This window comes from Diabrotica undecimpunctata, chromosome 8 (assembly GCF_040954645.1).
Source record: "Diabrotica undecimpunctata isolate CICGRU chromosome 8, icDiaUnde3, whole genome shotgun sequence".
Taxonomy (NCBI): domain Eukaryota; kingdom Metazoa; phylum Arthropoda; class Insecta; order Coleoptera; family Chrysomelidae; genus Diabrotica; species Diabrotica undecimpunctata.
Window position 1 is genome coordinate 31,995,061 of NC_092810.1, and position 25,077 is coordinate 32,020,137.

The 25,077-nt window shown below is 32.5% G+C and overlaps 1 protein-coding gene across 3 annotated transcripts in view; it reads left to right on the plus strand.

The window, feature by feature from the left end:
- The window catches only part of LOC140447400 (four and a half LIM domains protein 2-like), a 184,251-nt gene that overhangs the window by 67,702 nt on the left and 91,472 nt on the right, over nt 1-25,077 (plus strand). The window contains exon 1 of one of the 3 annotated variants that reach the window (XM_072540029.1): nt 23,201-23,477. The exons of the other annotated variants lie outside the window; for them this stretch is intronic. Within the exon in view, the coding sequence (XP_072396130.1) occupies nt 23,338-23,477 (140 nt within the window). The 5' untranslated portion in view covers nt 23,201-23,337. Of the gene's footprint in view, nt 1-23,200; nt 23,478-25,077 lie in introns of those variants that run through there. 3 annotated transcript variants of the gene reach the window in all.

The window sequence follows — 25,077 nt, forward strand, 5'->3', positions numbered from 1 at the left end:
CGCATTACTATGCTTATTTGTCGATCCTGCATTTGAATTTTTTTTTATTATTAGAATTAGATATCCTATTATATTCTATAAAATCATAGTTAAAAATAACCATCCAAAATTATAATTTTTTCCAAGAAATAAAAAGTCCAAGTGTTAATAATGGTCGTGGTTTTTTAACCAGTTCCAAATTAAAAAGATATTGTCATTTAGATATCAGTAGGAGTATTTTATATTATAATATCCAACCTTGATATAAGATTGAATAAGAATATGGACTTGCAACGTTTAAAATATATTAATCCATAAATTACTAGACTGACCCATAAAAAAACGGTGTCTTTGGTAGAAGTCTTCATTATAATTTTTAAATCATTGTTGTTTTACCTAATTTGGAAACAATCATTTTTCACTGTCAATTACTAGTTTCTGTCACCAGGTTTCACAGAAAACAAAATTTATGAACAAAATCTTCCCATGGATTAAAAATGTGATGACTATATTCGGATGACTATATACAGCAAATTATTAACTTATGTATAATTTACGCAATTATTTTAAGACTGCTTAATCCTAATAAATAAAATGTTAATACAACTTAAACTCTTATTTTCTTCTTATTGCTACTTCTCTAGAATGTTCTGTCTAACTACATTCATTCCTTCAAATCTCTTAATGAAATTGTTCTTCTTCCAATAATTCTTCATTTTATCCTTGTATTATGACATGGAAACATTTATATTTCTTCCTTCTCATAGCATTCTCAAGTTTTAAATTATCTTGTTTAAATATAGATTCCAAGTACGGATTAAATAGTAGTGGGAAAAGGACACCGCTTTGTCTCACTTCTCGTCTAATACGTTTATTTTCCTGGGATCTTTGTTCTATCAAATCAAATATATCAAACACACGGTGCTGCAAAGATTTTGATGTTTAAGAACAAAAGTGTTTTTCTAGAGTATTGTTTGGCGCTGAATCCAAATCCGTTAAGATTTTTTTCCTGTCACGTACAGTTTTTTTTGCTACACAGATTGCATTAATAGGCTTTACATTTAGAAATGGGCATTCTTCTTCTTTAAGTGCCATCTCTGCGACGAAGGTTGGCAATCATCATGGCTATTCTGACCTTCGAGGCAGCTGCTCTGAACGATTGCCTTGAGCTGCAACCAAACCACTCTCACAGGTTCTTCAACCAGGAAACGCGTCTTCTTCCTACGCTTTTCCTACCCTCTACTCTTCCTTGAATTATGAGTCTCAAGATGTTGTATCTTTCGCCTCTCATCACATGTCAGAGATATTGCAATTTCCTTTCTTTTATTATATTTTCCATTTCCCTCTCTCTGCCTATTCCCCTTAACACTTCTGTATTCGTGACTCTATCTACACATGAAATCCTTAACAATTTTCTAAATGTCCACATTTCAAATGCGTTAAGTCGATTTATTGTATTCCGGTTTAATGTCCATGATTCAGCTCCATAGTAGAGTACACTGTATACATAGCATTTAATTAACCTTATTCTGAGGGCCAATGTCAGATCTTTGCTGCATAAAATCTTTTTCATTTTCACGAAGTTGGCACGTGCTTTTTCAATTCTGACTCTTATTTCTGCAGTATAATCGATATTTTCTGTGATTATCGTTCCCAAGTAAGTATATCTTTTTACTCTCTCAATCTGCTGGCCGCCTACCGTTAATATTTCGTCTGTATTGTTGTTCTTGCTAATTTTCATTAATTTGGTTTTTTTGATGTTAAGAGAGAGTCCGTATTCTCCACTATATCTTAATATTTTGTTCATTATTCTTTGTAAGTCTTCCAAGTTGTCGGCTATTATGACTGTATCGTCGGCATACCTAATGTTGTTAATTAAACTTCCGTTCACTTTTATGCCGACTGTCTCGTTTACCAAAGCTTCTTGTATGATTTATTCAGAATAAGCATTAAACAATAAAGGCGACAATAGGCAACCTTGCCTGACCCCTCTCCTTATCTCCACTTCTTCTGACACTTCTCTTCCAATTTTCACATTTGATCGTTGGCTGTAGTATAAATTTGATATCAATGTTACATCCCTCACATCCAGATTCTTGTTTTTGAGTACTTCTATAAGTCGGTCATGTTTTACCTTATCGATGCCTTGTCTATAAAGCATACATAAAGATCTCGATTAACATCCAAACATCTTTGGGTCAGCACGTTAAAAGAAAATAGTGCCTCTCTTGTCTTCTTCATTCCGAAATCCAAACTGGGAATCACTAACATCCATCTCCAGCTTAGCGTCTATTCTATTATGGATGATTGTGGATAATCATAAATGGGCATTACAAAGGTTTTATCACTTGGCGATGACATTGTTGTGACTTATTTACATTTACATTTTTGAACAATATGTTACAACATATTACCAAATTTGTAGAAAATATGTACCTACTTTTCATATTTTGGCGTAAAACTTGGCGATCAAGACAAGGCATTGGCCACTCATACTGTATGTTGAACTTGTGGTGAGGCATTGCGCTTATGGCTAACAGGTAAAAAGAAAGCTATGTCCTTTGGAACACCGATGGTCTGGAGAGAAACATCAAATCATGTGGATGATTGTTTCTTTTGTCAAACGAATGTGTTATGTGGCTATTCAGTTAAGAACAAGAAATCTATTGTTTATCCTAACTTACCTTCTGCTATTAGACCAGTAGCTCATAGCGACACTATACCTGTTCCTTTTCCTCCTACTGTTCAAAAATATGTTAGTAATGACTGTGACTGGGAAAGTAGTGACAATAAAAACAATGTATGTGATGAGGCATATGAACCTGATGAAATTGCTCACGTAAACTTTTTACTCAAGAAGAATTTAATGATTTAGTTAGAGAATTAAATCTCCCAAAGGACACTGCAGAAATTCTTGGATCCAAATTGTAATCAAAAAATCTCCTTGCGATGAACTGTCACTTTTTCTTGTTATAGATTCATCAAAAGCTAGTTTGAAAGCTGTCCTTCTACATAATGGAAACAAATATGATTCAATTCCAGTAGCTCACTGCGCTCATTTTAAAGAAACATACGACAATGAGAAAAGTCTCTTGGAAAATATTGAATACAAGAAGAACAGCTTGATTGATTTGTGGAGATTTTAAAATCATTGGTATTCTCCCAGGTTTGCAAAGTGGAGTTACTAAATTCTCTTGTTTTATTTGTGAATGGGATAGAAGAGATAGGTCCCATCGCTATACAGTGAAATTTTGAAAAACAAGAGTCCAATTGACACCAGGCTCAAAGAATGTCATAAACAGTCCATTATTAAATCTCAAGCATGTTCTGCTTCCACCTCTACATATTAAATTGGGGTTAATGAAACAATTCGTAAAAGCGTTGAATCAGGATAAACCATGTTTCTAGTATATGGATAAGAAGTTTCCTAAGGTAACTTGGATAATAATATAAAATGCATGGATACTAAGGAAAAAATGTATGGAGGAGCTTCAAATTGTTTTACGGAGTTTCTTGGGGAAAAATCCGAATTACAAAGAAGTAAATGGCTTGTTAAGAAGTTTCAAAAACCTAGGTTGTCTTATGATTGTAAAACTTCATTTTCTTCACTCACACCTGGACTATTTTTCCAATAATTTGGGAGATTACAACGAAATCCAGGGAGAGAGGTTCCTGTCTTTTCGTACAAAAGTTAGATGGCGATTTGTAAAAAATCTGTACGTGATAGGGAAAATCCGATGGCAGATTGAGAATGAACGCTGTAAACGAGTTCTTAAACACCTTTCACTTCTCAGTCATCAATAATTTTTTTTAATTTCAGCACTGATATATCATATCTCATAAGAAACCTAACTTTGTTTTAAAATGGATTAGCTGTGTTAAAAAAACAGGCAATTAAATGAGAAATTTAAATGTTTTAAACAGGGACTGCACAAAAAACAACGCGTGGCACTTGGTAAGTGCTGTCAAAAGTGAATGCTTCGCATATCGAGTTATTACCAATCGAAATTATAAGTCGAGATAAGCAGAGTAAAAGGGAATAATTAGGAAGAATAAATTGATTCGGGCCCGTGTAAAACATACAGGCATACCGAGCGATAAGAAGTGTTGACTTCAATAATAAAATATTATCCCAGTCTGGTTAAAAAAGGTCGAAACATTTTTCGCAGATATCTGAAGCTCTTAAGACATAGGTGGAGGTTACTAGATGACGAATAGATGAAAAATACTCGTATTTTTACCTTGCGTTTTTTTTAAACAATAATTTATGGTCACAATTTTATGTTTTGTCTATAAGTTTTTTCCCTTATATTTTACATAAACAATATTTATATCATTTTTTTATATCAAGAATATCTTTATTTTCCCGTTTTTTAAATTACAATTAATAAATAATTTACGGAGATATTTACAAAAAAAGCAGTTTTTGCACTAATTTATAAATTGTATTAATTTTTTATTAACAAAATAAAATGTTATTAATACATTTGGACGTCGAGGAATTACCGTCTTTTAAATTTGTGCGAAATTTCCCCCCGATCGGTCAAATAGTTTAAAAGTTATTTAATTTATTTATCCCTGAGGCTAAATATTTAAACTATTGAACTTGCTCTCTTAATGATGCTAGAGACATAGCAAATTTCGTAGGATTCTTTAAGACTTAAACTATCTTAGAAGTTAAATGCATATTGCGTTTTCATCGAAATTATTTACAAAATAAACGTTTAAAAAAGGTTTATGTTTTTTACTTATAAACAAAATAACTTCTATATTTTTCAAGCTACAGATATGTACGTACAAGGGTTGGATAGCTGGTAAAAGCTGACATTTAAAAAAAAAACCTTCTATGACCAATAGGAATGAAGTTAGGGACTATTTTTTTAAAAATCATATCTCAAATGTTTATAAACATTAAAAGTAAAATTTGCACAAATTTTGAATGAAAATCTAAACTTTTTATTGAAACTTATAGCTATAAAATTCATACAATTTTTTGAAACTTACAGCCCTTCGAAACGAAGGTACTTTCGAAAGATCGACATGGGAAAGTGGAGGGGATAATTGTTTCAACTCCGTTTTTTTTTTCGAGATCGGAACTTCAAATTGAAACACGTAGGAAAAATTTACATTATCTCTGCTTCCATTGCAGCTAGAAGCCTCTTTTTTTTTAATCTGTGGTAGCTCGTCGAAATGTGAATAACTACATAGTTTTCACTGGCCGGGAAATATGAGAAACCTTGGAAAAATTGAGTCCATTTGAAATTCACCTTAAAAACTTACTTTTTTTTAAATTTATTTCCAATCTCCGATAGGAGCGGAACTTGAAGAAGAAGTTTTCTATATAAAACTATTTCTATATACCGTAATACAATGATACAGGCATCTTGAAAACGAAAGACAAATGAAAAAATATTGTCTACGATCGGAAATAGGACGCGCGACTTGGGACTTGACACAAATACTCAATAATCACTTTGGAGGACATTTATCCGGGCCAGCTGCCAATAAGTATTCAACCACATGCACTTTTAACATTTGATGGTTGTTGGCTGCGACATCAGTTTTTATTTGCCGTGAGGAATATTTTAAGTCTGACGTAGTCATTTGTAACTTAAATGACCATTTGGCAAAACTTTCCGTATTGATGGTATTGTATACGTGTAGTCGATTGTAACTGTAGACAATTTTCTAGTTAAATAAAATGAAGTCCTTGAAAAAAATTACTGCAATCATTTGTTAAACTTAATTTCCCTTCGGTATTGTCAGAACAAATTTCCGGAACGGAAAATCAAACGTCATAATAAACGAATTTTCAACTTAAATTGTGGTTAATTTCCATTAAAGATAGTAAAAAACATTAAAATATCACAACAAATGTGATAGTTTAAATTCATCGTTTTTTAGGCATATTTCAAATGCCTCATATTTGTTGCCAAAACTCAAAATCGAAATTTCATGTTACAGGTATTGCCGATTAGGCTCTAAAAATGAAAATTTCACAGCGATCGGTCATTCACAAGTTTTAAATGACATAACGAATGCTATAACATTTAGAAATTTGTCTGAACCAAGTATATCAACATTGCAAACAAGGTTGAATCATGAGGATTTTAAGGTTGTTTATGAAAATTGCTTATACTGTTTTGGAAATACTATATTGTATCATATTGATATATGTTGTCCTATGGTTGTAAAAAAATTAAGTCAAAATAATACTAACAACTGGATTTCTAACGAAATCTTAAAGATGGGAGTTGATTTAAAAAACCTTTTCTGGTTGACAAAAAATTCGACAGACCCTGATGTAAAATTAAAATATAAAGAAGACAAAAAGAAGTATACTGAAAAAATTCAAGAAGCAAAGAAGCATTGTTTTCAGAATACTTTTCACAACAAAAATAACCATCAAAAGCAAAAATTTATTTGGAAAACAGTTAATATCAAGACTGGAAAAAAAGGACAGTATAAAAACACAGAAAAAATCGAACACTTAGGAAGTTTCATAAACGATAAAAAAGAGATGGCAAATGCTCTCGGAGTATTCATTTCATCATTTTCAAAAAATGCATTAAATGCCAAATATGGAAATTCACAATTTAAAAACTATACGACCTTAAATGTTGACCAAACATTCTTCTTCTATCCTATTGACTATAGCGATGTTGCCGAAGCTGTTTCATCCTTAAAAAATGTAAATTCAGTGGGTATTGATTGCATTTCCACAAAGCTAGTTAAACATATGAGCGTGTACATTATTCAACCGTTAACTGATTTAATAAATAAATCTGTAGAGATGGGTATTTTTCCCACTGATTTGAAAATTGGTATCGTTTCCCCAATATTTAAAAAAGGAAACAAAACTATGTTAGAAAATTATAGACCAATTACCGTACCAACAGTGTTGTGTAAGGTTATTGAAAAATGCATTCATAAAAGGATGTTGTCATTTCTTAGTAAATATAACATAAGTTCATATCAAAATGGGTTTCTTCCAGGTAAATCAACCGAGAGTGCATCAACATTTTTTAAATTCATTTATAGTTCATTAAATCAAAAGAAATTTGTTGGAGCCCTCTTTTTGATTTAACTAAAGCTTTTGACTCTATAAATTTAAATGTAGCAATTTGTAAACTAAACTGACTTGGATTTCGAGGTAATTTTTTAAAATGGTTACAATTCTTTTTAGAATATCGACAGATGTATGTCAAAGTCGGTCATTATCAATCAGATTTGTATGACGTTGATCTTGGCGTTCCACAAGGATCAATACTGGGCCCTTTGTTATTTCTTTGTTATATCAATGATATGCCTAAATATATGAGTACGGAAAATATTTTTTTGTATGCTGATGACACGACTTTGGTGGCATCTGCAGAAAATGCTGAGGAATTGAGGTTAAAACTCAATACCTTAGCCCATGAGTTTACGTCTTGGTGCGAAAAAAACTTAATAGTAAATTCGAGTAAAACAGTATGTATGCAATTTTATATAAAAACTCCAATAAAGGAAAATTTCTCTGTCAAAGTCGACAATGATTTTATCACTTTATCTGACACTACAAAGTTTTTAGGACTACATCTAAACAGTAATATGAGCTGGGAGGTACATATTAATCATGTATGTTCGAAAATTAATTCTGGATACGATGCTCTTTTGCAACTCAAATACTTATTTTACAACGGAACAGATACTTAATGTTTATTACGCTATCATCTATTCACATTTGTCATATAATATTGTTCTATGGGGCAGTGCAACAAATGTCTCGAAAGTTTTTATAGCCCAAAAGCGCATAATTCGCTTGATTTTTAATTTACCATATAGACATACGTGTAGAGAGCATTTTAGAAAATATCAAATACTCACTGTTCCCTCAATTTTTATATACAGAAGTATTCTGTATACAAAAGCTAATATCAATAGATTGAAATCAAATTCAGATGTACACAATTATCGTACCAGAAAAAAAGATTTCTTTAGGACTCCTAAACATTACACTTCTATGTTTGAAAAAAACCCTGATTATAGCGGCGTAAGGTTTTTTAATCAGCTCCCATCCAAATTAAAAGTGAAGCAGATGATGATAGGGCATTTAAGAATAAATTGAAGACTTATCTCATCGAGTCATGTTTTTATAGTTGTTTCTATATTTATGTGTATGTTTATATTGTATAGGTAGTCTTTAACGTTTCCTTTTACTTTGACATGTCCTATATTATGTAAATAATCTGCAAGGATGAATAAAGTTTTATTTTATTTTTTTTTTATTGAAAATGATAAATTTTATTGTTCTGAGGTTCATAAAAATGGCATAAATCGCGCAACGTTTATTTATAGAAAGTGGCTTCATTTGCGACCAAATACAAAAATTGCGTACTAAAACTACACTCTTCATCTTTATAAGGCATTTTGATTTTTGTCAATAGGACACTCTGATCAAAAGATTCGAATTGTTTACCGACGAGTTAATCGAAGTTTTAAATTTTTACTGTCGAATTGATGCAAATAATATTTAAATAAATAATTTTAAAATTGATTTCCCGCGCATAACATTCAAAATCGCGGGTCGCTTCATGCGTTGTTTCTGAAAGAACGGTTCATGCTACACCAGGGGTGGCCAACTTAATCGGACTCGAGATCTACTGTCTGTCTTTTTAATTCTTTGCGATCTACCGACTAGGCATTTTTTAACTATACTGGCGAGCAATAAAACTTAATACAGAATATTCACTGAATATCTCAGAGCCGCTCACTATATCTCAGAAAATCAATCACTGATTCTGAAAAACTATTTTATCAGCTTTCGAGATCTAAAAGAATTTTGAATGTGAGTAAAACCGATTCGGCTTTGAACGCTAAAATTCTGGATGGATTAGTTTTATTGCTCGCCAGTGTGTAATACCTAAATAAAACAAAAGTAGTAATTTTAAAAAACATTAAAGTGAGACTTGCATTTGAACAGTTTTTGCTAGGTTCTTACGGTCTCGCCTGAAGTTGGAAATGGCCAACCGTAAAGAATCCAATGTATAAGCATTAGTCAAGCTGGAATACTGTTTACTTTTCTTTTGTTTTCAACATGAAAACGCCGATTCACATAAATAGGTTGAACCAAAATATGACTGCAGTTGTTCAGCACATTTTTTTTTAATTTGCTTCCAAGCCGTAAAGAAGAGTAGAGAACACGTAACATCGAAGCATTCTCAGGTGTAGTTCTAACCTTATATCCCGACAACAGAGAAACTTTTTAAGTTTAATGAATGATGCACGTGCTATTTCAATGCGTGTCTTAATTTCTTTGGTTTGGTCTACATCTGATGTTATCCATGTTCCTAAGTATTTATAGTTATTAACACTCTCAATTGCAGTATCTTCAATAGTCAATTGGATATTTGCATGTGCAGATTTAGTCATGATCATGCATTTAGTTTTCTTTAAATTTATCTTCAGTCCGTACTCATGACAGTGTTCATTAAGGCGTTGCATTACGTTCTGTAAATCGTTGTTGTTATCCGTCATTATTACTGTATCGTCTGCAAAACGTAAGTTTTTCAAAACTACAAAAGTAGTGGGGACAGCACGCAACCCTGGCGGACTCCTCTCTGTATTTTGATATTTTGGGTGTACTGGTTGTCAACTCTTACCGTGGCAGTTTTATTCCAATATAAATTAGATATAATTTTAATATCACGACTGTCAATATTTTTGCTTTTTAATATATCTACAAGCTTTTTATGTTGAACCTTATCAAATGCCTTTTCAAAGTCTACAAAACATAAGTACATGTCCTGATTCATGTCCACCATATTTATCATTGCACACCATTGGATATTTGTCATTGCACACCAATTGCCAGAAATCTAGATGTGAACCTGACCTCGATTTCAAAAATATATTGCAGCGCATAGCAATTATTTAATTTTCAAGAAAAAGTTGGTCCATGGATATTTCAAAGCTGTCATGAATAGTATCATTGAATGGATATTTGATAAATTCGACCAACTTTTCAATTTTATTGAAATCTCTAAAACGGATTTCAAAGCCTGATACCACTGACTGAATTTCTGTTGTATACTTCTGTGGCTTGAAAACATAGGCAGGGTGTTTTTCCATGTGATATTTAATGTTTGTAAATCTTAGAAACCTTTCCTTTTCAATATCAACTATCAAATATACTACTTAAAGTTTGAATGATGCAATAGAACTTATCATTTCTGATAATGTTTTGTTCTTGCATTGCAGTTCCAGATTTAATGTGCTTAGTTTACCAGTCAAATCTGCTAGAAATTCCAAATCCCATTGCCAGTCACGTAATTGCTGGTGATCATCACCCATGTCTTCAAGAAATTTAATAATGTCATTTAACAAGTCTCATTATGATTTTTACTCAACAATTCTATACGACGCCTCACAGTATTTCTTGACAGCTGCAGTAAATCTGATAAATCTTCTAATATTTCTTTGACATATTCTTCTTCAAAAAACGGCTACACTTTTGTGCAATTTCATAACAAACTAAGAATGAAGCTTCCGTTACAGCCTTAGACTGTTCATTCAGCTTACAGAACATATCTTCCTGGACAGTCAAAAGAGATTTTAATGTTTGAAGCTTATTCTTTCTCACTTCACTCTTAGGCGGAAACTCTGATTGGTGTTTACCATGCATTGTGTTGAAGTAAGGCTCTAAATTTCCTTTTTTCGGTATTGCTACTGATGTATTGCAGATTAAGCAACATTTTTTTATCATGATTTACCATGATGTGATTCGCTCTTATGCGAGTGGGATAAAAATAGTAGAATGAAAAAGGAAAAAAAGTGGCTACCCATTTATAGTCACTATGTAGTACATATACCTACTATTACATTTATAGTATTCATGTACAGAGTGGACACTTCATAAGTCGCTCGCGATGTTCGATGCAAGATTGCTAGTACTACAATAAATTTTGTAATATTTCTTGTTTCTCGTTGAGCACATTTTAGCAGAGAGTGTATTAGTTCACGAGCTTGATCATTTAAAATTTTTCGCTTAACTTTATACTGTTAATAATTTTTAGATTAAATGAATAATTATAAGATTCAAAATCACTATTATTGAAAATTGAGATTTTACACAAAACTTCTCAACGTTGCAAATCGCTAACTTGTCAACGTTGCAAATCGCTTCTACAATGAAACTATCCATAAAAAACAGCTAAGCGGTTCTCGATTAACTGAGCATTTTGTGCCGTAATTTGAAATCTGTTAGCTTGCACAGTGTGTTGACCTCTATTCTGGTTCACTTGTACAAGAGTCCGGTCTCCAAATTGAGAAGTTGGAGCAAAACCAACATGGCAAGATTTTACAGGAAAAACATCTAACGAGACTGTAGTGGTAGAATATTATTTGATATGGAATGCTTTACCGAATGGAAAAATTATATAAAAGTATTATTTAAATACGATCAAAGAATCGAAGAATTAACTAAAAGACAACTGCCCACCGATTCTATTTTAGAAGTGCAAAGGGTCATAAACCAAGTGAAACGAAAAAAGGCTTCTGGTACTGAAGAGAGATAGAACTTATAGAATCGTTACCACTATTAGATAATAAGTGTTGCGATCATTGTCACCGGCATTATTTAACATATACTCTGAAAACATCTTTAGAGAGGCCTTGGACGAATCAGAAGATGGGATTGCGGTAAATGGCCAACTTCTAAACAACATTAGATAGGCAGACGATACAGTGTTGCTAGCAGATAGTGCGCAGGGGCTCCAAAAGATGATGGATAACCTTGTAGAACATGTAACAAATACGGCCTAAAACTAAATTGCAAGAAGACAAAAATAATGATCATTAGTAAGAACATCAACATAAACGCCCAAATTACAATAGGCGATACACCGTTGGAAAGAGTGGAAAAAATATGCCATTTGGGTTGCAATATTAAGGCTACTTGGGATCACAGCTACGAAATAAAAACTCGTATTTAAAAAACCAGAAGCTCTTTTAACGGCCATAGGAAGATTCTCTGCAACCTATCTTTAAGTATCAATATATGCATAAGAATTCTTAGATGTTTTTAGCGTCCTCATCTATGGAGTAGAAAGCTGGAGCTTTTCAGAAGATGTCATAAAACGATTAGAGGCATTTGAAATGTGGTGCTACCGACGTATGTTGAGGGTGTCATATATACACCACACAAGTAACATAACTATTCTCCAGAGGCTAAGAAAAGACAAAGAAATTATTAACACCGTAAAGAACAAAAAATTGGCTTAGTTCGGCCATATCATGCATAATAATAAATATCGACTTCTACAGTTGATTTTACAAGGCAAGATTGAGGGTAAGAGAGGCCCTGGACGTAGATGTATATCCTGGCTGGCCAATCTTAGGAAGTGGACTGGTCTAACGTCAACTGATATATTTCGAGCTGCTGTGAATCGAATAAGATGGGTCAATGTGGTCGCCAACATCTCCAGAAGATAGGCACATTTGGAAGAAGAGGTTGCAATTATGGCCGCCACCTTGAATACTATTAATTTACGAGCCCATAGGAGATTTTTAATGGGTCGTTTGACACAGCATGAATCACATATAAAACAATACTACAATATTGGGGGGACAACCTCCCAAAGGGAACAACCTCCCAAAGGGGGAGGGGACTTTTTGTCTAAACATTTTTGTACGGCATTTGCACCTGCGACCTAATGCCGTACAAAAATATTGGTACCAGAAGCAGGGAAAATTTTTTATTTTCCGAAAAATTTTTCCCCATTTTCGGTAATTTGTCACAGTACGGCATTCATGCACAAAGATGGTGGTATTGTTGACTGTTGATTTAAATATCAAGTGGTGATCCGTAAGGATGCAATCTATTTGGCTTCACAAGATAAAGAAAACTCTTTGACTTACTGTCAAGCTTTCGGATTTATTTTCAATTCTTTTTCAAGACGTTTGTGGACAATCTTCTTCTTCTCATGGCGCCGTCTCCTTTCGAAGGTTGGCGATCCAAATGGCAATTGTAGTTTTGGAAACTGCTGCGCGAAAGATTTTTGCGGATGAGCGGTCGAACCATCTCCTCGGGTCTTTCAGCCACGAGTTCTGGCGTCTTCCTACTGATCTTTTGCCCTGTACTTTTCCTTCCAAGATAACTTAAAGTAATTCGTATCTTTCGAATCTCAACACATGACCCAAGTATTGTATTTTCCTCTCTTTGATTATTCTTAGTAATTCTTTTTGTTTACACTTGCGACGAAGTACCTCAACATTAGTAACTCTTTGTACCCATGGAATTCTCAACATTCGTCTGTATACATACATCTCAAAGGCATCTATTCTTTTTTCTAAGAGTCCATTGTCCAACTTTCACAGCCATACAGTAAGATAGAAAAAACGTAACATCTGATCATTCGGATTCTAATCTGCAGACTAAGGTCTGATCTTGTAAAAAATATTTTCATGCTAATGAATGCTTTCTTTGCTTGTTCGATTCTTGATAGGATTTCTTTTTTTGGATTACCATAAATAAATATAAAAATTATGTAGTTATAATAATTAATTTTTTTACTTACTAGTCATGAGATTACAAATAAGTTTGACTTTACAAAATGCAAATTCACACATATTAAAATTAAAAAAAAAATGTTCCTCAACATTATATCATTATCGTGTTTGGTTGATTAACGTACATATAAATTATACTCCCTCTATAACGAACACGGTTATTACGAGTTTTCGTTTATAACGAGGTACATTAGATGAAACGTGAAATTTCTATTGAACTATAACCCTCTATAGCGAGGTAAATTTGCTTATAACGAGATAAAATAAGATTGAAAAACGTGTTTTTTTACGTTTTGGCCCGACCGTAGCTATAAATAAATACCCGTTTTAACTGCCGTCCGCAATAAACTTCTTACAATTTATGATTCACAAGTGTCATTGTAGGGGGTTGACCATTCACACCTAATAATATAGGTCCTAATAGACAAGATGTGGAAAGTGTTTTAAAGGTTGTCAGAAACTTTATCCAAAGAAAAAACGCAAATGAAGAAGCATAAAACTGTTTCATCTTTAGAAAATTTGATAGATAGAATACTGGACAATTGAAAGCAGTTAAAAATGACAGACTTCTTCCAATTGCAGACGCAGTAGTTTATGTTATTTTTGAAAATTCGCTTTATACAGATTTACAGAATACAGATTTTTTGTTTTAACGTATATCATTGACAATAAAAGTAAACAACTTTTTTTCAAAAACGCCGTTCAAACAATATTTATTAGCATCTTATATTGCTCGGAATGGCTTCACTATAGAAAGTTAATGTTTTAGAAAACTACATATTCATATATATGCACAGTATTATTGTTGTTGGATATAACGAGATCCGCTTATAACAAGGTAATTAGTCTGCCATTTCAGTTGTCGTTATAGAGGGAGTCTACTGTATTATATCAATAGTATACAGTTCTTTTATGTGGAAAACAAAACCAGTAACAACAGTTGTTATTATTAATTTGATTGTCGATGAAACATAAATTAGTCCAGTCAATTTTTCTCAAGCACATATGAATTTTTCTAATGTTGGGATGTCGACAGAAAATAAAATTGTCTCATTTTCTATCGACATCGAAGGTTAATAAGTAATTGTATTATCTTTATCTACAATTCTATTCTCGAATTTGTCCGTCTGCTTCAGCCACGTTCAGCAGTTTATATTTTACATAAGATATGACGACATTTGTAAGCATGTGAAACAGTAACGACAAATAGAAAATCTCTAAACACACTGCAGATGCGTGTCATTTACCTGACTTCTGATTCTACACACTTGAACGTGGCAATAAATCGTCAAGTTAAAATTAGAACAAACTTTTCAATTACGCAATCACCCCACGCAGTGATAGAAATAACTTTCCATATAATTTATTGAACAATCGACTTTGGAAAAATTACAATCCGAATAGAAATTCCGAAGCGGTGACTGCCCAATCTCCAGATTTATTTAGTTTGAATTATAGGACTACAATTGATGCTGGCGTCCGAAAACAACTCGACACAATGGATATAAACCTATTAATTCAGAATTCGGTACAACTTGAGATTGATGGAGGAGCAGGGATGATATAGGCAAATCGCTTATTCACTGTGGATGTGTAAAAATAAGTTCAGTCAAGAGCAAATGTAATATATTTTGCTAGAACTCTCTCAGTGGCGTACGCAACAGTGAAATAAAAGTATGTTGTGAACTGTCTCTTTTCTACAACATAAGCAGCGAGCCAGAGGTTGGAACTGGCTGACTATTAAGACTTGTATTGAAGAATCTTCCATCTAAACAATTTCTAAGTCGAATTGGTAGTAAATAATATTTGCTTATTTTAAAACACTTTGTTTTATGTAGCACAATTACAAAAATACTTTGTTATAAAATATATTTAACTAAAATTAATTTTATTCATTATTTTTCTGCTATATACGAAGAGAGTTTTACGTACAACGCGAATAAGCTACGTGTTTGAGAGACGTAGGGTCTGTCTTGGGAGGCGAATATATAATGCCTTTTGGGGCGTACTGCCCAGCTTGAGATGCGGCTATAGAATTATTCAATAGGGATGTTCACAAATTTTTAAATATAGTTAAATTCAATTAAATTCAATAGATTATAAACTATATAAAAATATAGTAAACATGAAATTGTTTAAAAATATATATTTTTTAAGATAAATCAATTCTTAATTTTAATTTTGATGGAGGCTAGAAAAACGGCTCCTCGCAGCGAGGCTACGGTGTGTGACGTCAGCAGTCGTATCGACAACTTGTTGTGTATACGTATTTACGAAGTGTAACCAGTTCTTTAAGTATTTATACAGTGATAATGAAGCCAAATAAGTGGTGTTTGCTACAAAGAGAGGGAAAAACTAGAAAAGGCAGTTATTATGCAAGTTAGAAAAAAAAATAAATGCAAATATCTGTACCTCGGAAGGAATCAACACTATGTTCATTTTTAAAACTTCACAGGAGAGCAGTTTTAATCTTTTTTTCACCAAAAAGTATTATTGCTGCAGCTATTTATTGAGATATCGAAACAATATTTTACTAGAACATTCTGTTTATTATTTACATAATACATTTGTTATAATTAAAAACAAATTTGTTCCTATGTTTTTGAACCCTTTTAACGGACATGGTGTTGTATCCATCTAATAAAGTTATTGTACTGTAAGAGTTAGTATGGGGTATTCAATAACAACTACAATCCTATTTGACTTTTACTGACAAAATTTATTTAACCATACAATTTTCCTTTACAAATACAAATATGTATGTAAAAATGGCATTTTAGGTACAAACCACTCAGCCATCCTCAAGTAAGTCTCATTCTGGATAGTCACTATTAGTATTACTAGTAGGTATGCTTTAAGTTTTGATAAAAATCATGGCAAAATGTAGGAACATTTGACAGTAATGCCAATAGATCGTTATACTTTTGTTGTGATATAAATATTGGACTTTGTGATACCAGTTGCAAATCTTTTGGCAATGTAAGGTGTCGCCTTCGAAACCTAACAAGGTCAATCTCCTGGTTTTCGTCATGAAAATTACTTCTTAAAAACAGAGTTCCAATGCTGTTTTGTTTAACTTGCAGTTAAACACAGTTTGACAGAAGAACTTGTTGTTTGTTAATGTCTCTTTTCTATTAATCAAAGTCGGATTTTAAGATGTTTTGACATCATACAAAGACATTAAATTTTTAAAATCTTCTAGTTCCATAGTATGTACGGTATATTTCATTAAGGTTTGTCTGACTAAGTGCTGCCAGTCCCAGGGCGTGTAAATAGAAATGTTAAGTTTTTTCTCTTTCGCTCTATCAGCGCATGGACAGTGTCCGCCTCCATGTGGGTATTACTCTTTAGTAGAAATTTCTGGATGAGAATTTTTACTTTTTTAAACAAGTATTAATGATAACATTTTTATTCTGGCCGTAACATTTGTAAGACCGTAGTATGATTTTTTCTATGTTACTGTCAGGAATGATGGTATCTGCCCATTTTAGTAATGCAGATCTTATTTCATTTCCACTACGAATAGTTTATCAGAACTTTCAAAATCAAAACAGATCAAAACTCAAGGCATCTCTAATAATATGCTCTTCATTTAAAACATCATTGCTTGGTGTATTATTTGATTCTGAAATTAAACAAGGCGTATAATATTGGTTGTAAAAGATTTAATAATATTGCTAGTCTAAGGTTGGTATCAAATCACTACATTACCCTTTTGAGGTTATGTTTTTTAAATAATTTAAAAATAATGAGCAAAAAGGTAGCTTACCTGTAAATGCGGTAGAAGAATTCGCAGAACTTTTTAGTAGGTACTTCAAGAATCTTTCTCCTACGAGAATTATGGTTCCTTGTTCTTATTATTAGTAACAAAACGCTGTAAACACACCATAAATGGCAAAAGTATTATTATTAGATCACTAACAGTCTACCTCTCATCATAGAGATATGCGCGGCGGTAATTCACATGCGTAGAGGGACAAAACATTAAGTCCACATGGTGTTTTATCCCTCTAAGTAAAAATTGACTTGGTGTTCTTTTAAAGGTCACTTTCTTTATCAGCAAATGGTTTAGGACCTAGTGTTCTATTCCTTTAAATAAAGTTAAAAAAGTTAATTATTAGTCTGTAAAAGTGTCAAAATTGAAAAAATGGACATAGTGTTGTATCTCTCCGAGGTACAGATACGAAAACCAGTGGTTTGACAATTTTATGTGAATATGGTGTTAAATTGTTTGGAACTGTAATAAAAATCTTCTCAGAATTGTTTTTAGATGTATTTAGGCACCCAGGAACAAAACACCACTTATTTGGCTTCATTATCAGTGATTAAATACTTAAAGAACTGGTCACCCTTCGTAAATACGTATACAAAACAAGTTGTCGATACGACTGTTGACGTCACACACCGTAGCCTCGCTGCGAGGAACCCTTTTTCTAGCCTCCATCAGAATTGAAATTAAGAATTGATTTATCTTAAGAAATATATATTTTTAAACAATTTTATGTTTGCTATGTTTTTATATATGTTATAACCTATTGAATTTAACAATACTTAAAAATTAGTGAACAACCCTATTACCGCTCAATCCAACAATTTATAGGAAAACAGCAAACAGCAAATCTCTACAGCTTAGTTAGTCTACAGTAAGTTATTTCTTGACATAATTTCAACAATAAACCAGTTTTGGTATATATTTAGGAAGAAAATGCATAAAAACAACAATAAATCTGAACGAGATACAAAAACAATAAAACTTATTGACCACTTCTGAGTAAACTTTCGTACTTGTTTTCTAGCGAAAGAAATGAGGGTGGAATACGAGAAATAACATTTTACGACCACGTGTAAGTTTGCAAAAACGAAAATTTTCGACTGATTTTCATTTGAGACGAGGTATATCGGACGCAAATATGATATCGAGGCGTATTTTAAATTATTATTTGTAACAGAACGAATAAAATATTCTTAATGGTTTTTTTTTAATTTTAACAACTTATAATCGTACATCAAGTTGCATTTTGTAGTCATTGTCTAATAAATATTTATCATTGTATCGTTTCTTGTCTTAATATTCAATGTTCTGTGAATTGTTTCGCATATATACTTCTTCAAGTTTAATCATCGCCAATCATCATAGCTATTCAGACTTAAGCTGCTCTGAAAAGTTTATTTCATATTCGTTAGTACTACTCTCTGAGATTGCCAAGCCATGATATTCCACGTCTTCCTATGTTTCATTTTAATTGTATCTTTCCCTGCCTAATCAGCTGGAGCAAGGTGTATCTCCCTTCACGTGGAAGGTGTTCGAGATATTCCAATTTTATTGTTTTGGTTGTATTTAAAACTTACATTTCTTTATTCACCTTAAAATTCTTACATACTAGTTTGTATATTTATAGTTCATCTTCAAAATTTTGGACTATTATCATTATTTCTTTATTTGACAATATTTTTGTGCACTATGCTCGTGTTTATACGAACCTTCTTTTTCAACCCTTTCCCATATTTTTGGCAAAGAAATTAATACTTCCACGTTTCTGCTTCCAACATCATAAATTTTAATACTAACAATAACACACTGAAAGGTTTTGTTCTCCACATTTCCACAAAATTTATTATAATTTATTATCACTACAGCTGTTTCGGCAGAGCGCCTTTCTCAAGTGATCTATTTTTGGTATGCGTTTACACTTTATAGTTTTTAACGAAATAGGTTGAGGAGCGGAGAACTGTTTCTCTCAAGTTGTTCACTGAGAATTATGTTTGTGTTTTTGAATTTGTTAATTTCCATAGATTCTAATAAAGATAGCTTAAGGCCTTTATTTTGGACGTGAAGAATTTGAAATTCGTCATTAAAAGAATAATTATAATCTAGAAGGTAAAGTGCGTACCTAGAATCTGTTTTTCTATTATTGAAAGCCCTTTTATGTTCTGCTATACGTTTGTTAAAACTCCTACCAATTTAACCGATGTATCGATATGATGAAATTTATACAAGTATCCAAGACCGCTCATTTTGCCGGCTGTGTTATCCTGGTAACATTCGGAGGAAAAAACTTGCGGTAGCCATACGAACATCTTTTGCAATGTGTAAAAGTTTTTTATCAATTGATAATACTGCTTTAATCCAAAGCCGATGACACAAACTCCTCCTTAAACCATGTAGTGAATTTGCATGTATAAATTCATGTACCCTTTTGGCCATTGCAATTCACTGGCAGTGCGTTAAGCTAAACCTTTCAAATATATTTCTAATATTGCGAAACGTTGGTAATACTTCGAAATATCTGCAACTTTAATCAATAACCTCTATTAGTATATGTTCCTCCACTTGAATGACCACCCCTCCAGGTTTGGCATTTCCTATCGTATTTTTACCTCTTCTATCGTTATGTCATTTTCAACAAAAGTGGCTTTAGAGCCACTATACCTGCCCGAAGTAGAGGACAACTAGAGTATTTATATGATTTGCTTTTTGGTTTTGAATTATTTTAATGTCTAGGTCGTTTTCTTCAAATTTCTTATTCCATTTCTTTGTATCTTGGGCTAGGTTTCTCCAGTTTTGTACTCCCAACAACCTCAAGTCTTCTTTTACCGATCCCATCAATTTTCTTCGTGGTCATACCCTTTTCCTTTTTGTGCACCGGTGGTCTGATAACCGTTGTATATATTCTTTTTTTTGCTCATCTAGATATTTTCTTTGATCTCAGCATCTTATTTAGAGTTCCAGCACTCTTACTACCTTTGGCCATTCTTTTTTCGATTTCTTGAGTCTCTTCATTTGTATTTATTAACGTTACTTCCAAATAATCGAACTGTCCAACTATCTCAAAGTTATATTCCTTGTTTGCGGCAGATACTTTTCAAAACTGTCGTAAATGTTCATTATTTCCTCACATCTTCACATACTTTGTGGACACTCACTTAAAGCCAGCATGTATGAATCTTGTTCATTTTTCGTCTTTAGAGCATACAATTTACCAAAAATCTCTTGCCGATCACCTTCGGGAATTTCAAGAAAACAGCGTGACCTGCAAATAAAGGTAAAAATCTTAACTAAGTGATATTTTGATGGACAAAAACTAAATTATTTATCTTACCGGCATGGTTCACTCATTGCCCGTTGATTTACTTTGGTGCCTCTGTAATTTACTAACTATTACTTCATTTTAATTTTATAAATAATTTGTTTCAGTTCCTTTTGTGTTTTTTAGGAATAACTTTCACATAACGATCCTCCTTGGACGACGACATTTGTAAAAACTAAGCATTTAAACATATTCAACACATGTCACTTATCACGTAGACGTTAGAAGCCGTTTATTCGAGAAACACCACATGTTCAGGACTTGTGAGGTTTCTCAAATAAATATATATTTTAAACTAGCGTTGAAAGCGTTATATGGGTTGGACACGTGTGATTTCTCATTAAACTCTGCGTCTATATGAGGATAAATTGTTAAGCTAAAAAAGTCGAAATGTCATATTTGTGGTCATGTCGAATTTCTCATTAATAAGCGATTTAATTAGGACACTCGACGCTTTCACATCAGAATCATTAATTGTCAAGTACAAAATCGGACAACTCATAATTCGCGTTATACGTACAGTTACATATCTCGCCTTAGTGCACATTTCGCTTTCACTACGTATTAACCATACATACTCGACATAGCAAAGTGGTCATTTAAACTTAATTATTTTCAACACAAATTGTAAAATAAAAGTGTTAATTGTGTAAAATTGACTGCGCTCGAATAAAATAAAAAACTTCTATCACTTACAATCTACTATTACTTCAACATTGAATTATACCTAATCGGAGCTGTTTATAATCAACCACCTAAAAGTTTGGTTTTCGTCTTATGTTGAATGAAAGTTACATTAACAACGGATATATCTTACAATACTGACATTTAAATAGATAGTAGGCTACTAATGTGCCTTGTCTTTGACTTAAGCGTTAATGTTGTTTGTGTGTAATCAATATTCTCGAGGGCTGATTTTGAATATTTCTTTTAAATAAATATTAATTGAGAGAAGAGACAAGACACATCCCTGTCTCACTCCCCTGGTTACATGTAAATTTGTACAATAGTACATGTCTCATTTGAGATATAATTGATATGGGGAATAGCCATAAACTACGTCGTTGAGAAGAGGGAGAGAGGGACTTATTACGGTGGTATATGACAGACGGGAGGGGGAAGCCACTTTTAACATTACAACAAAAGAAAAATATTGTTCTGAAGCTATTTTGTTGTGACATTTTAAAGTAGTTACTATTTAAATGGGAATAAGCCACAATTAAAGGTTAAAGTAAGTTTATTGACGTTTCAATTTCTACTTCGTGGAAATCCTTTTGAGAACGATTTACGAAGTGGAAATTAAAACGTCAATAAACTTACTTTAACCTTTAATTGTGGCTTATTCCCATTTAAATAATAAAAGAAAAATGGAGTAAGATGGTCAAAAGAGCATAAACATTGTACTCAGTCGCAATGAGATCAATACAATGGAGTGATGAGTCCATATTTGAAGTGTGTGTTGAAGACAGTAGGAGTCGTGTCATTCTCATGAAAAATTAAGCTTTCCATCCCGACTGTCTGAAGAGAAAAGTCGAATTTCCTGCATCATCATGATCTGGGACAGCATGTCGTCTAAAAGTGTGGGAAAGTTACATTTTATTGATTGGATTGTAAATACGGATAAATATTTGAATATGTTAGAAGAATTTTTTTATCGATTATGGAACACCGTTTAACATCAGGGGAAGATTTTGTCTTCCAACAGGACGGCGCAGGTTGTCATACATCAAAAAAGAGTTTAAAATGGATTGAACACCATGGCATACCACTTCTGAAATGGGTTTCTAACAATCCAGACTTGTCCCCGATAGAGACTTTGTGGCGCGAAATGAAAAAAGCTTTGAGAAAACATCCTGGCAGGTCCGTCAACGAATTGAAGGAAAAAATGCAAGAAATATGGGATTCGTTTACATTAAAATTTTGTCAGAACTTGATAAAACTATGCCTCGAAGAATTGTGGATGTCATTAAAAATAAAGGGGATGTAACTCAGTGGTAAACTTTCACATTTTTTTTTATTAATATTAAATATTTTATGTGTTTTTTTTTTATTTATTATTATTATGTTTAATCAATAATTTTCATTACGTTATAAAATAGTTTCTATATGCATTAAAACTTCTAAAATTTACGCTGCGCTTTTATTTTAGTTCTCTAAAATTTAATTTTCTTATCAATCTAACGTCGGAACAACTGATATGGGAAGGGGCTCGTATTCTTTTTCTGTAAAACTTAATACAATTAATTTTGCAATACGAGTACCGCTGCATATTTTCTGGTTGTGACGTCATCGTCTTTTTAAAGTAAATAAGCTTCATATACATAGTTTAATTTTATAACTAGAGTTGTAATAGATTATTTACTTTCGTTTTAATTTATTTATACTTTAAAATTATCGGAAACAACAAATATCTTATCTCGAAATAGACGCGCATCTGGTCAGGTGTTATTAAAAAAGGTTTCAATGCGCTACCACTGCGAATTCTACCCACCGCCCGTCGGTATGATGTGAAAAGCGCCGATTCCCATTTCACAAAAGAGTGGCGGCCAGATTGCACCCGACACCACGTTTTGATTTTCTAAAAATATCCCAAAATGAAAACCGGGACTACCGAACGCCGTTTTACAACTTTAAGTAAGAATTCAGTCGCGACCTACACTTAGCACACCGCGTTTGTGTAGATTTTTTCTTGAAAAAAGAAAATCACCTCGAAAATCCGACAATGGGAGACGTAGAAGTGAGTTCCAACTTCACCATCACCGAAAAGAAGACGAAGAAGGTCAAGAAGACGACCAAACAACGCAGAGGAAGTAACGAACAAACCGAAGTTACCATTCAAGAGCTTAAAAATGGCAACCAGGGGTATGTGTTGGCATAAAACTTGACGGGGAAATCGAATTAACGACCACCTGTTACTTTTTCCACAAAAAGAAATGCAAGTGACAAAGTGGTAGTGTCTCAGGTGTCGCTTTAAGTTTTTATGGTTTCTGTGACAATTTGGGTTGAAGTGAATTACAGAGTGAAGTAATATATACCATATATTGTATGGAATGTCAAAAATATTGCTACAAAAATTTAGAGGCTTAATCAATCATGCATCACCGACATCATCGTCATCGACAAACTTTTTCACTTATTAATTCAAATCATTTTTTAAGTTTTTCATCTCTTCCTCTGTTTGTTGTCTCTGAGTTTCGTATGAATTTTCAACGTATTTTCTTCACGGTATCTTCAAAAAGAGCTTTATCTTAACATAACAATCTATTGATCTTTCATAAAATACCGGTTTACAACTTTTAAGACATTTGCAATGCTTATACTATATTATCTCTTATTTTGTAATGTCATATGTTCTCATTTTTTGTCTATTCTTATAATTCATGATTAATTTACCCGTTTTTCTTTTCCGTTTTCTTTGAGTTTGATCAATAAACACAATCGTAATGTTTTCGAAGAATTTATTACTACGGGTCTTGTGAATTTGCATCACTACTTTCAATATCATATTTTATTCTAAATATCCAATGCTTTATAAATTTTCGAATATGTACCTATATATTATTATTTTTGCTGATTGTTTTTGTTTTTTTTTTTCCTGTGAGATACATATAGACTGACCAATACGTGCATATTACATTTCACCACAAAAAAAATGCAAAGGAAATCTATTTTTATCATCCGCATATCCTAATAATTATATGCAATTATTATTTATTGTTTAACAACCTAGTATATGAATTTAGTAATGCAGTAAAGAATTCTATTGATATCAATCATGTTATGTCATTTTATTTTTTAGTTTGAGTGACTTTCGTTATGTAGTACTTTACTTATTTTCTATCGTATTTCTCTGTTTTGTTGTAATTTGCCTATAGTTCCACTACTGAACGTATGCCACCCGTATTTTTTTTACCTATTTATGTCTTGGGAGTCTTGGATCCAATTTGTAGTGAATCATTATCATCCTAGTCATAGTTCATCTAGTCGATATTTGTACGATACTCTATAGTTTTCCTTCCTTGAAACTCGTGAATTTAGATTTATTTAATTTGCAAAAATTTATATAATGTTGTCATTACTGAGTGTGTTAAACACAGAAGGTGCCTCTTTATTTTATGTGCGAAATTTTGGTAACTACCTTATATTTTTAATGCATGTCTATTTCTGAAAATAATGTGTTTAGAACCATTTTACCATTTCGCAGAAATATGTGACACTTAATTTTACTTAAAAGTTTCGGCTATTTGCCATTTTCAATAAGCACTTTAATTATTTAAACATTACATAATACATAATTATATTTTATGTCTGCACTTTTTGATAGTTTAATATGGACTGCAAAAGTGGTATCTACCCTGAATACATCTAGCAGGTACTTCAAAATATGATGGTTTAAGGTCTATTTTAAATATCTGCCAGTGGTGCATTTAAAAAACAACTCAATTTATTAATTTCTGATACA